This window comes from Trichophyton verrucosum, assembly GCF_000151505.1.
Source record: "Trichophyton verrucosum HKI 0517 chromosome Unknown contig00219_1.f1.exp, whole genome shotgun sequence".
In the NCBI taxonomy this organism is placed as follows: Eukaryota; Fungi; Ascomycota; class Eurotiomycetes; order Onygenales; family Arthrodermataceae; genus Trichophyton; species Trichophyton verrucosum.
The window spans coordinates 43,988-55,946 of NW_003315506.1; the positions used below are offsets into that span (position 1 = coordinate 43,988).

General features: G+C 48.3%; 4 protein-coding genes across 4 annotated transcripts in view; 2 read left to right on the forward strand and 2 right to left on the reverse strand.

Moving 5' to 3' along the window:
* Nucleotides 1-872: 872 nt before the first annotated feature.
* On the reverse strand, nt 873-2,702 carry TRV_02551 (uncharacterized protein; the record flags this gene model as incomplete). Its single annotated transcript, XM_003023279.1, has 3 exons — nt 873-1,730; nt 1,793-2,325; nt 2,402-2,702. The coding sequence occupies 3 exons, from the start codon at nt 2,700-2,702 to the stop codon at nt 873-875; spliced, it is 1,692 nt and encodes a 563-aa protein (XP_003023325.1).
* Nucleotides 2,703-5,078: 2,376 nt separating this feature from the next.
* On the reverse strand, nt 5,079-5,465 carry TRV_02552 (uncharacterized protein; the record flags this gene model as incomplete). Its single annotated transcript, XM_003023280.1, has 1 exon — nt 5,079-5,465. One exon carries the CDS (start codon nt 5,463-5,465, stop codon nt 5,079-5,081), a length of 387 nt encoding a protein of 128 aa, XP_003023326.1.
* A 2,920-nt stretch (nt 5,466-8,385) lies between these two features.
* TRV_02553 (uncharacterized protein) lies at nt 8,386-9,638 on the forward strand (the record flags this gene model as incomplete). The annotated part of the gene is made up of 5 exons (XM_003023281.1): nt 8,386-8,516; nt 8,595-9,096; nt 9,188-9,276; nt 9,347-9,560; nt 9,618-9,638. 5 exons carry the CDS (start codon nt 8,386-8,388, stop codon nt 9,636-9,638), a joined length of 957 nt encoding a protein of 318 aa, XP_003023327.1.
* A 780-nt stretch (nt 9,639-10,418) lies between these two features.
* TRV_02554 (uncharacterized protein) overlaps nt 10,419-11,959 on the forward strand; it is a gene marked incomplete at both ends in the record, with an annotated part of 2,219 nt that continues 678 nt past the window's right edge. Inside the window, 3 exons of the mRNA XM_003023282.1 lie at nt 10,419-10,580; nt 10,640-11,556; nt 11,616-11,853. Of these exons, the coding sequence (XP_003023328.1) occupies nt 10,419-10,580; nt 10,640-11,556; nt 11,616-11,853 (1,317 nt within the window). The remainder of the gene's footprint in view (nt 10,581-10,639; nt 11,557-11,615; nt 11,854-11,959) is intronic.

Genomic DNA, 11,959 nt, shown 5'->3' on the forward strand with positions numbered 1-11,959 from the left:
ATTTACCGAGAATCACGTGTGCTAGTCTTTTAAGTTTATTAGTCAGCAAGGTCACATTTAAAGTTTTGAAAGGAAGGAACCCAAAAAGACGACTTCACGTGACACATGACAAGCCCAGACATACTACTGATGTGGTTCATGCATCAGCATCGAAACAAAATAATACGATATCGAACCGATTTTGTAGCATTCTCGCCCAAGATATATGCAGTTCTCCTCATTTTGAGCATTTAGCATCTGGTTGGTAACTGGCGGCCTGGCCTCGAAGCCCCTTGAGTTACTCCGTACTACTCGGGGTTACCAGGACCGTCGATGTCAACTACTTAGCTAGTTAAGGTTCCATGTCAGTGACATGGCTGAAGGCTCGAGGGTTGCAGCAAACCAAATAACTACGCCAATATTTTAGCCGGAGGGAATTTCGAGGCCACTTGTCACGTATCTGACCGATGACACGATGGCCTGATCTATCGTGTCCCCCTTGTAACTGGGACATGCATCAAAGGCCTACTTATGGACAGATTTTCTAGTCACATGCCAGGTAGTGGTTACACACTCTTTGGTCGTTAGGCTGGGTATAAGATGTCAAAGTAAGAATTAAAAGAGTTAAACGCTAAATGCTGACAGTGTAAATAAATTATTGCCCTTTGCTTCAACAAATGAAAAAAACTAGGATAAAACCAGGGAGCACCAGAGTATTGCAGGATTTGGGTATATATATGCACAGAATTTTTGTTCAAGACACGGGTTCGTACTGCACCCTAGGTTCGCTTTTGTGCCTGCGTATATGAGATACCCAGATAATAATATTATCGATTGCAATAACTAGAGGCAGGGTAGTTAGCCTTGGACAGTCAAAGATACCAGGGGCAGAGTCAGACAATACCTCCAATATACGTGAGAGCAACGGTTGGAGTAACCCAAGCACTATCAATGCAATTCCCAAGAGCTGACTCTTTCACGGCACTGTCAAAGTTGGACATTACAGCCAACAAGGATAGAAACACGCCAATAGTGGTAGTGACAATAATGCTCAGCATCTCGGCACGGCTTTTATGGGACTTCGAGAACCAGTGTAGAATGGCAAGGAGAACAAGCGTGAGTCCGGCGGCAGTAAAAAAGAAGCGGAAGACGATGGTGGCAGCGCTAGAAATCTGGACGAGTTCCTGGATAGCTGCTTTGCCCTCTTCCTTTCCTACCTTTGGCGTTTTCCCTCCAGTTTCTTCCTTAACTTCAATACCAAAAGTGTGCATAATCCAGACAAGAGATTCTGCCAGAAACTCTTCCAGGAGCTCACGAACCTCTTCCGAGGCTATAGAAAACTCCTTGAAGGACAACAACTTCTTGTATATAGGGGTGAAATCAGGTTTTCCATCAGTCGATTTTAACTTGCTGGAGATATCGACAATAATCTCCTGGAGCCCTTGAACCAAGTCTGCAGCAGACTGGACTCGATTCACCTTGCTCATGAGTCCAACGAGAGCATTTTCATAGATCCTCTTAGCCACATCGTATAGCACGAACGAACGACTTCCTTCACTAGTAACGAGGATCGCGACATGGAGCGGGTAATGAAAGAGTGCCCAGATCTGCTGACGGATGGTTCCAAAGCACTTCACATCAATTTGATCAAAGTACAGCATATAAACGAAGTATATGATAAGAACATGGCAGATAACCAGGGAAACAGATGTGCCTGATATAGTCGAAGTGCCGAGCGCGATGCTTTTGATCTAGTATTTGGTTAGTTACTGTGTTACTGCGTACAGTGTCAGTACAAGCTGGTGTCCCTTACAGCTTTGGTCATTCCAACAATGCCCTCCCCAAGAACAATCAATGTAAGGCACCCAAATCTCTCGACGATTGGAGTTCCCCTGAAGGACAAGACTTTCCAGAAGCTAGATATGGCAATCATGAACACAGCCTCACAGGCTATGACAACATACCAGGCGATGTGTACTCTTGGTGACTGGATGGAGTGTGCGCTCACTCCTAAGCCCAGGAACACTGTTGCTGAGATGAAGAGGGTAGCAATAACCAAAAATTTAGCAGTAAATGTCTGTTTATGGCCTCTCAGGTACCAAGCAACGGTCGTATATTGAGCGACGAGAATAAATCTAGACACCATGAGAAGGTAACACATGCTAGCGAACCGTCCGCGGTGCTCGAGGATATTAGTGACGCTGAAGTTGACTGACAGCACCGCAAGTCCAGTCATGATGCCTAGGTGAAGAGCCTTGAAGATCCGGGAAATAATAGAGTCAGTGTAGAACCTAATGTCGAACAAGGCCGCTTGTAGCCAGCAAAACCACAGGATGGTTATGAATGCTATGTACGACTTGACGCCTGCAGTGATATTAGAATCATTAACCGAAGTAAAAGGTAGGATGAGGCGAGGCCTTACTGTCAGAAGTGTTGATTTCGTGAGTAGCATGGAAAATGGCGAGTGTAGCGACAAAGAAGAGATCGTAGAATAGCTCCATTGTGGTTGCTTCGTGGTTCTTCTTGAGAACAGGACCCTCGTGAGTACTCAAATTGTCCGCCTCCCCCGGATGCGGTGCATCAGGGTGAGCGCCATCATGGGAGCCATGGCTGTTTTTCTCTAGGATTTCATCCTCGGAGGCGATTGGGCTTTCTATTAAAGGGAGAGGTTTCCTCCAGTTTGACTCAGTGTAGTTGCGGCGAAATATATTCTTGAGCCGCATCGTGAAAAGAGAATACCACACGATTTTAGGGGGGTAGTTATTCTCGTGGCTTGGCAGGATTGGCAAAGAAGCTTGTCTAAAATCCAAGACGGAGGCATTGCAGGGAAATATAAATACTTGAAAGCCTAGAAAAAGGAACAAGAGTCAAAGAAAGGGGGGAAACGATTGGGAAGTGAATGGATTGTATCAAGAAGCGATAGCCTGGCTGTGAGGCTGACGTGGAAGGTCAAGGTTTTGAGGCTGCCAGTGTGGAAAGATGCGACCAATCATTCTGAGCGCAGGTTGGGAATAAGCAACGACAAGCAATCGGGGAAAAGGCTCCATAACTTTCGAACATATATTTTAGTGGGCCTTCAGCAGTTGGAGGATGGGGAGCTGACTTAAATACGGAGTATCTGCATGGTAACTACTCCATAGCTCCTCCGTAAATAGTCTCCCCGGTCTCTGGATATCTGTACCCGTATATATTCACCATGAATCCGTACGGAGAAGGAGTGTGAGACTGACAAATTCCTCATTCGAGCCAATGGCATGTTCTCACATTTAGGATGGTGGCTGTACAGAGCACAAAGAGTCTGTCCGTTATATCTTCGGTCTGTCATGTCTCCATACAGGGCAATGGTTTTGATTAAAGTTGACGATCAGCCCTCCGACTAATCCTCATTGGGTTATGGATGCGAGCAGGAGGAGCGAGTTTCGGTTCTTCGAGGCTTTGTGCATAACAGGCTGTGAAACTTAACCCATCACAGCAGGCAGGCTGTGTTCGCGATGCCAAACCAGTTAATTGATCAGCGCACGGAATCTTGACGACGAATCATAGCCTGCTATCGAGAATCATCAGCTGGAGCGAAGCATCGGAACAGCCACAGAAAATCCTGATGGATTGAGGCCCCAGGGAAAATCAAAACAATTGAGCTGGCGAGTGGATGGTGAGTCATTGCAACGACGGAAGAGCGCTCGATATGGAGTATGCGATGCGATAAGTTAGTTCGCAGTGACATGGGAACAAGGTACGAAGTATTTAAGATGTTGGTGATAGGCGTGTGAGGGTACTCTGTACTCTGCAGTAACTTCATAACGAAGAATGGAATCGCCGAGTAACCCTATCCGCAGTACAAAGTATGGAGTCCATGGGTTAAACGTGTTCTCCATAATCCGTACTCCGTATACTGTTCAGAGTCGCTTCTCGTGGAGTAAACAAAGCGGTTATTTCGCTTGAAGCTGTGGATTGTCACTTCACCCTGCAAAATACAAGGCGTCACAAGGTTGCACAGTAAAACGTGGAACATCGAGGATAGCCCTAGCTTGATCATCCAGTCCATACAACGGTAATACAAGACGCAGCATCATCGCGGCGTAATCCGGCATAAGAAGACCTGTGTTGATGATATGATGTCGGCGCTGCGAGAAGAGGAAGTAATAATATTTTGGCTGTGTACATTACATAATACATTATTAGGTAAGTTATTCACGTGATATCTATACCGCCCGGCGCCCGGGCGGACCATACTACTGGAAATCTCTACCTAGGTAGCTTCGGAATACCGTCAGGTTATATTACAACCACCGCAGCCCCATCGCACACTGACATCCCTGGCTCCAAACAATACCTTCGTTGGCACGGTGCCTAGTGACCCAGTGAATGGTAGTCATCGTGAGTTGAAGTAAAGTTACATAATAAACTCGCAGAAAGGTGGTAGTTTAACTTTATACTTCTATTTATTAAGTAAAAAGAAGTTATACTATTGGCTAGTAATAAAGTCCTCCCTTATTACACTTATTTAAAATATCTCTACGGAGTGCAATCATTGGCTGCCTGGCATTATTTCGTACTGGCGAAGAACGAATTTTGAGTTTATGTCAGCTGCCGCTTGGATTATCCGTATCCTGATAGAATACCCAGCGCTATATCAATCTACCAGCTGGAAGGAATCCAGGAATGCATCCAGCCATCGTCTGTCTCCGCGTCTTTGAACTTCTCAATACTCCCCTCGACACCATGCGCTCCCACAACCAGGATGCCAGTTTCAACCAGCTCCCTCCACCTATTAAACAGTCTCTCAATCCTCTGAGCCCGCCCATCTCCACCGAAGGAAAAGAATCCATGCTGGAAGAGCTCGGAGACACTGCCCCTTGCCACAAAGGTGCCGTCACTAGTCCGCGCGCCTCGCTCGGGGTGGCATGAACCGCTCGTAGCGGGAAGGGGAGAATTAGCTTAAACCCTTCGCCGGCGACTTGTCCATCGTTTAACCTTAAGGACTCACTATATAGCCCTGCAGGGGGTCGGAGCGCTTATAAAATCAATATCATAATGAAAGGGTGTATAATAAATATCCTTACCAAGGTTGGCTATCTGCCGCTTAGAGGTTGCGAAGATTAGTACCGGTGGGATAAGCTCGTTACTATCATTATCACCGCCCCTATTACTATGTGGAATAGTAGTAAATGGCTGGTGTCATCAGTGTCGACCAGGTTATCCGGGTCCGCGACGTAAGTGACCCAGTAGAAGAGGTAAGCTTCCTTGTCCCGCCGCGCTTCATCTGGAGCAATGATGGAGGCGAGGAACAACCTGAGATCCGGGTCAATTTTGTGGCCGACACGAGTGAGCTGGTCGGCATATATTGACTCGTAGGATGGCCGGACAAGCAGATGGTGCAGCTCTTCGGTATCCTCCATAACTAGATCAGGGTCGCCTTCGGTGTTATTAGAAGACGAAGCTGACCTTTTGACAGGAACACTGGACCTCCAGCCTTTGGGCTTCATATCGTCTATCTATAAGACGACGATCTCCGGCGCTGTCTGTAGGTGCAGTTATAGAAATAGTTCCTTTTTAAATAATAGTTTAATTATGGTATCTCATAATAATAAAATAATATCGAATATACCACTAGGCATCTGATGGAAAACCCCCGGGCCCCTATTTTCCAGTATGACCAGGCCGGAACAACAGTGAGCCGTTAATCACGTGATCTTCCCTTGGCAGCCTGATATTCGAACATGGATCTCAGCTTTCTTTTATGTAACGAGCAACAAAACAAACGAGAACATGCCATTTCTTGTTTGCCTTTTCTGTGCTGATCTACAGATACGAGGAGACAAGGCGCCAGAGGCGATCCCAAGAGTTGTGCGGCCTGGCACAGACAAACGAACGCTGATGGGAGACAAAGTGTGGCTTCGGCCTCCATCCCTTCCTCCGTACGGAGTGCCACGCTCGCTTTTCTACTACTAGCAAGGAGTTTGTACGGAATACTCCATAATTCAGGGACATTCCCAGAACACATCACAGCTCCATGTTCCCATGCCGTGGCAGACGCGGCAGGGCTTCCTCAGCCGCTCATCTGGGACCTCTCCCCGGATCAATGGAAACATGGGACCCTATCCAATCACATATTGCCTTGCTGTCTGCCCCCAGCATTTTTAACATTTTCCGTCTGAACAACAAAGTTAGCCTCCCAAGTCACAGTCTAGGCAGCCAGCCATTCTTTCACACAAGGCCAAGGCCCTTCGATCGTTCTTGATACAGGCATGCATGGTGGCCTCCAGCATATGTGGTATTTGGGGATGTATTTATCCACTGAGTTCGATCGAGGGTCTGCCTCCAAAATCTGGGCATCCAGATTTGTCTGTAACCGTGAATCCATTCCTGTGTCGAGGGCGGCCGCGTTGTAGCTTGGATAGGTTTCCTTACCGAAGGGGGTGTAGGGGTTATATGCATGCCTGCTACAATTTCTCCCATCCAGACATGGTGGTGGCAGGGATACATATATTGCCCAGCATGGGAGTTACATTGCGTGTAATCAAAATCAGCCTACGCAGATGTTTCTCTCTCAGAAGATCCAGCAGCTTCCTGGCTGAATGCTTCGCCTAGTCTGTGTATCAACTGCCTCCCTGGAGCTCTCACGAGGGGGTCTAGACAACCAACCACGTTTGTGAATTACGCGATTGCGCATCCCTCTTCTTCAAGAGATAGCCTAAGAAATGATTGTCTCTGGGCCGTGTAACCCGTCCAAGGGGCGAGGTCAATGCAGTTGGAAGATCTCCGCGCATTCATCGGTCCCCATACGGAAAAATATAAATACCCTGGCTTCAGCCTCATCGATGGGCAGAGATGTTCTCCAGTCACTGTACACATCTGTTTTCGTCCGCTCACCCTATTACTCTAATATTCTTAACAGGGCTACTATTGCGGTTATTTCCAAACATACCCCCGTCGATAATCGTGGCAGGGAATGTACCGTGGCTCCTTGTATATTATCTGGGCATATCCAGAGCTGACGATATAGGATATCAGAACTAGACTACACATCTATCCCCTCATATATAAAGCTCCTCATCATCATTTTGCTGCTCAGGCGCCTACACTCCCTGAGCACCATGCATGGACGATACAACTATCATGGAGAACTCCGCGTCGAGCATTAAAGATTCCAACACGACCATAGTCCAAGGGCCCATAACGCGGCGAGACTCACATCCAGAATGTGGCCTACTTCTGGCGGAGCCGGTATATGCGGAGGAAGTATTCGAGACTCGGGGGAACAGCCTATGGTCAGTGGTCGTGATTGATCCTCTTGGATAGTTGTAATGAGTTCATTGCATTTCCGGACTCTATATTAACTCGATAATTAGGAGGGTATTACCTGAGGTTCAAATTAACGTGAGATCAACCGTAGTCCCAGTCTACATGTACATATATTAAACTGACAGCATGGCTAACTGTTGACAGATGATCGCTTTCTCCGGGTATGCTAATCTTTTGAACCCTACAATACGTCGCACACGCTAACCTCGACCGAACCCGTTTCAGCACCATTGGGAATGGTGAGTGAAAGATGTACTGGGCTGGAATGAAGTTTTGGATCATACTCCTAACTCGACATCCTATAGGATTATTCCTGGGAAGCGGTATGATTCTCGCCCTCGGCGGACCAGGCGGTGCTGTTGTCGCATACTTACTCATGGGGACGATGGTTGGCGCTGTAATATCATGTTTGGGAGAAATGACCGCCTTAATGCCAGTTAATGCGCCGGTGATGGAATTCCCACGAAGATTCCTAGATCGCGGAGTGGGTTTTGCGGTCGGCTGGACATATTGGTCAGTTTGACAATCGCATACTCTGGATACTGCTGGTAAGGTCCTCTTTCTGACATCAAACCCTAGGTTCGCCTATGCAGTGGTAGCTACCCACAATATGGTGGGTGCTGCAGAAACAGCCCGATATAGATATGTGGACGGAAAGACAGACGTCACTTGGGAAGTAGGGGAGAGGGTTGATACTGCAGTGTGGATCACCGTTTTCATCGTTGTCATTGCATTGATAAACCTATTTCCAGTCAAGGTGGGCCAAATATACGGCAAGAAAAGAGTATTATTATTATTTTTTTCCGCTGGCTAATATTTAGTTTGAATGGGTCAGTATTTCGGTATGCTCGAGTACGTCGTTGGAAGCGCTAAAATGATATTCATCATACTTCTAATTGTAATGATGGTCATTCTCAGCGCGATGAATCGTACGTTAAACCCCCCCTACTTCTATACCCTTGATTGCTTGCATCCCTGGACTCCAACTAATGCGGAGGTTAACAGCAAGGAAATCTGCGTACTATCAGAAGCCACTCGGAACAAAGTGTAGGTTCACTCCGGTTGCTCTCACATCAGAACTTGATAACTTGAAGGTGTATTATGACTAACAGCGACGGATTGAAAGACTGGGACTCCCCATACTCTTTCTTCAACCCCGAATACCATATCAAAAATAAAGATGGCTCTGTTCGGGTAATAGACGGAGGGCTGGGAAGGTTTCTCGGAGTTTGGTGTGTACCGTAATTCGCTCATACCATTTGATTTGCTCCAGGCCACTAACTATAGCTATTGTCTGCCCTTGGTTATAGGAATGCATCCGTGAATGTCATATACTCGTATGTGGCTGTGGATATATTTGCAGCTACGGCAGCCGAGAGTAAATCTCTTGCTGACTCGGAGTGCATGAAGATGGCGGCCAGAAAGATAACACTCCGAATCGTCATTTTATACGTACTGGCGATGCTAACGTGTTCTTTCCTCGTCCCATACGATCACCCTTTCCTCAATGGAGAAGCGGTATCACTGGCCACAGAGTCGCCGTTTGTGATTGCAGTTGTTGAAGCAGGCCTTCCGGCAGCAGGAGAGTTTTTCAACGGAATGTACCTGTTTTCCTCGTTCACCTGTGCCGTAAACTCTGTGTATGTTGCGTCACGGGTAATGCACACATTGGCTCTCAGAGACCAAACAGGACCCGAGTTTATAACCAAGCGGCTGCAGCAATGTCATGCTGGAGTACCAACGAGAGCTGTGCTGGCGACCGTGGCCATATTGGCTTTGGGATATCTGGGACCCGGAAAAGGTCCAGGCGATGTAAGTGTGCCTATTATATACTGAGGAACCTCTTTGTCATCCCAACCTAGGTTCTGCCAAATTTGTGTCTGGCTGACATTGTGAACTGTAGCGGCTGCGTGAGCTTTCGTCCAACTGCACAGTATCGTTCCTAATTGTTTACGGGATCATATGTGCGACATATTTGCGCTTTTACCAAACGTAGGTGTCATGATGCGAGGGCCCCAACGCTTCCCTGGATCTTGGAGCTGACTCAACTTGCACGAAATAGTCTTCAGGAGGCCAATTCACTCGGCAACACTGCCGAGTCGCAAAACGGCGTGTACGATCGGCAGAATCCACGATACCCATATAAATCGCACGGGCAGTGGCTGAAGGCCTGCTATGGGATGGTGTCGTGTTTTATATTACTCGTCTTCAACGGGATACCCGCATTTCTCAGCGATCCGTTTGATACCCGGGCTTTTGTTGTTTCATATATCAGCGTAAGTCAAACCGCCCAACGCATCCAGATGCATGCAGATCAAAAGCTGATGCAATAGGGGTTCTGTGTCAAACAATAGCTGCCCGTCTTCATTCTGCTGTTTGTGGGCTACAAGATACGAAGACACGGGCTCCATTTCTCATCCTGGGGTGCCGAGTGCTCCAACGACCTGCGGAACTGCGTCCAAACGACGAGCGGAACCCACAGGAAGGGAAGGTTAATTTTCCCCGATCACGGACCAACTAGAAGGAACTGGGAAACATTCTTTGCATGGGTTTGGGCATGGACAAAGTGAGCTGGGATAGGTATCTTGGAGTTTTCGGAGCCCCTTTGTTTGTTTGCAGCGTTTGGCAGGTTTATATGGCTATAATAACCACTTACTACTACTGTATAACCCCTTCCGGGTGTATAACCAACTAATACATTCCGTTCTTGATACTGGGATTGGTCAACAGCCCCCCCAACATAGACAGGCTGATCCTGCGTGAAATTCTTGCTCGCGAGGTAGTAAAATAAGGAGGTTGAATAATAATGTCTCATCTCATCACCTTGCGGCCTTTTTCGTTAGTGAGCTGACTGTGCACGTGACACGCTGGTGCCTGGGCACTTTTTGGGAGCGACTCCACCTCCTCGACGACGACGACGACGAAGGACGAAACCAACATCCTCAACGTCGTTCAGCACCCTCAGCATCTTCGTCGGTTATCCATATCTGTGTAGCATCACTGTCTCTCGCTCATTTCTTCCTTCCTTTCCTCCTTCCCTTCGTTTCTCTACCCAACTGTTGTCTCTCCTGTGTATCAAGGTCCAAACGATCCCTTTTCTTTTTGTAACCAACCGCCCACCACTCGAGGCTGCCATGATCTCTCCCTCGCACATCATCGGGGCACTCGTCCGTCGAGGGCTGGAGACTGCCCCCCAGCATCTGGCTAAGCGGGAGGATGTCAAACGTGTGGTCTTCTCTCTACCTTTTGCCGCCTTTACCGTTCTCACTCTGATCTTCATCGTGGGACTCATCGCTGTAGGCGCCCTGAAATAGACACTGTCCTTTGTTTCAGCTGATACTAACGCGGTTGCTAGATCGACTATACATATGGCCGTGTTGTGACTACGCTGACGATCATCGAGGATCCCAACCCGCCGGCGGCTGCGTCTCTGCCCAGTTACAGCGACGTGGTCGAGGACGGTCCAAAAGGCGCCACTATCGATAAGAAGCAGCAGCAGCAGCCCCTTGGTCAGCCTGAAATTGAGGCACTTCCCACGGCCTATAAACCCATCACCAGCGGGCTCCGCTCAACGACCAAACATCTGCGTACTCGCGGTGGCCCCCGTGCCCGATTCCGTGGGTTTACTTACTATGTAGCCCTGACTCTTACCCGTGGTCTCTTGACAGGTTTGGTTGGCTTTATGGGGGCTGTTGCTCCAGTGATTGCAGATGTTGCCGTTTCGACCATGATTCTCGCCTGGATCCACGCTGTTATCGCTGCACCCAGCTCCAAGTCCTGGTGTCAACGCTTCCCATCAATCCGTAAGAACTGGATCAAGATAGCACCAGCCGTTTTCATCTCGACAGTAGCCTCGCAGCTGAGCTTCCACGTTCCGGTTGCTATTGGAGCGATGTTCGGTGGTTTCCGTTACGACGGGCGTGGCATGTACTCTCTTGCTGAGCCCCGTCCCATCTACTTTGCGCATGCCGGCGGCGCCGTGGTTCTGTCACTGATCTTGGGCCTGGTGCTTGACCTCCCTGCCTCTGTGATGATGGTCCGGGTTGCAGCCTCTCTGTTGCCCGCGGACGACGAGACCATCGTCCCCTTCGACCGAACCTTTAACGGCAAAGTGACTTCTGTGGACGCTGATGGTGCCGGCCTCGTTGGCATCCTCGACGCCTGGAAGACCTTCAGCTGGGCCTCCTTCCGACGCCTGCTCATGAATCTAGTCAAGACTTGTGGCCTGATCGCGGCCGCATGTCTGGTTTATGGTATCGTTGGCGGCGTCGGGTTCGCCGTGTTCGCACCTAACGGTCCCAAGGCCTTCATTGCTTCTATGGGCCCTGCAGTCTGAAGTGGTATTTCGATATTTCGATATCCCATGAGGATAGATACCCAGCGATAAGCCAGGTTGGCTTTGACTGCAGACAGCTGCAATATCGTGCCAAATACCAGCTCCTCCTCAGTGGATGGAAAGAGCTATATATCCCATCCTATACCTTTTTGTACTACTTTTGTATCACTCTCTGTACCACGCTCCCTTCCCGCTCGTTTATGCCACAGGCACACATGTGTATCTCCGCCAATGTAATAGTCATTTATAATTAAGTAGGTCATCAATTTGACCATGGATAATCGGTGCCAATAAACCAGCTGTGCCCCGTACTCTGCCAGTTATGTCCATCCAGTGTTG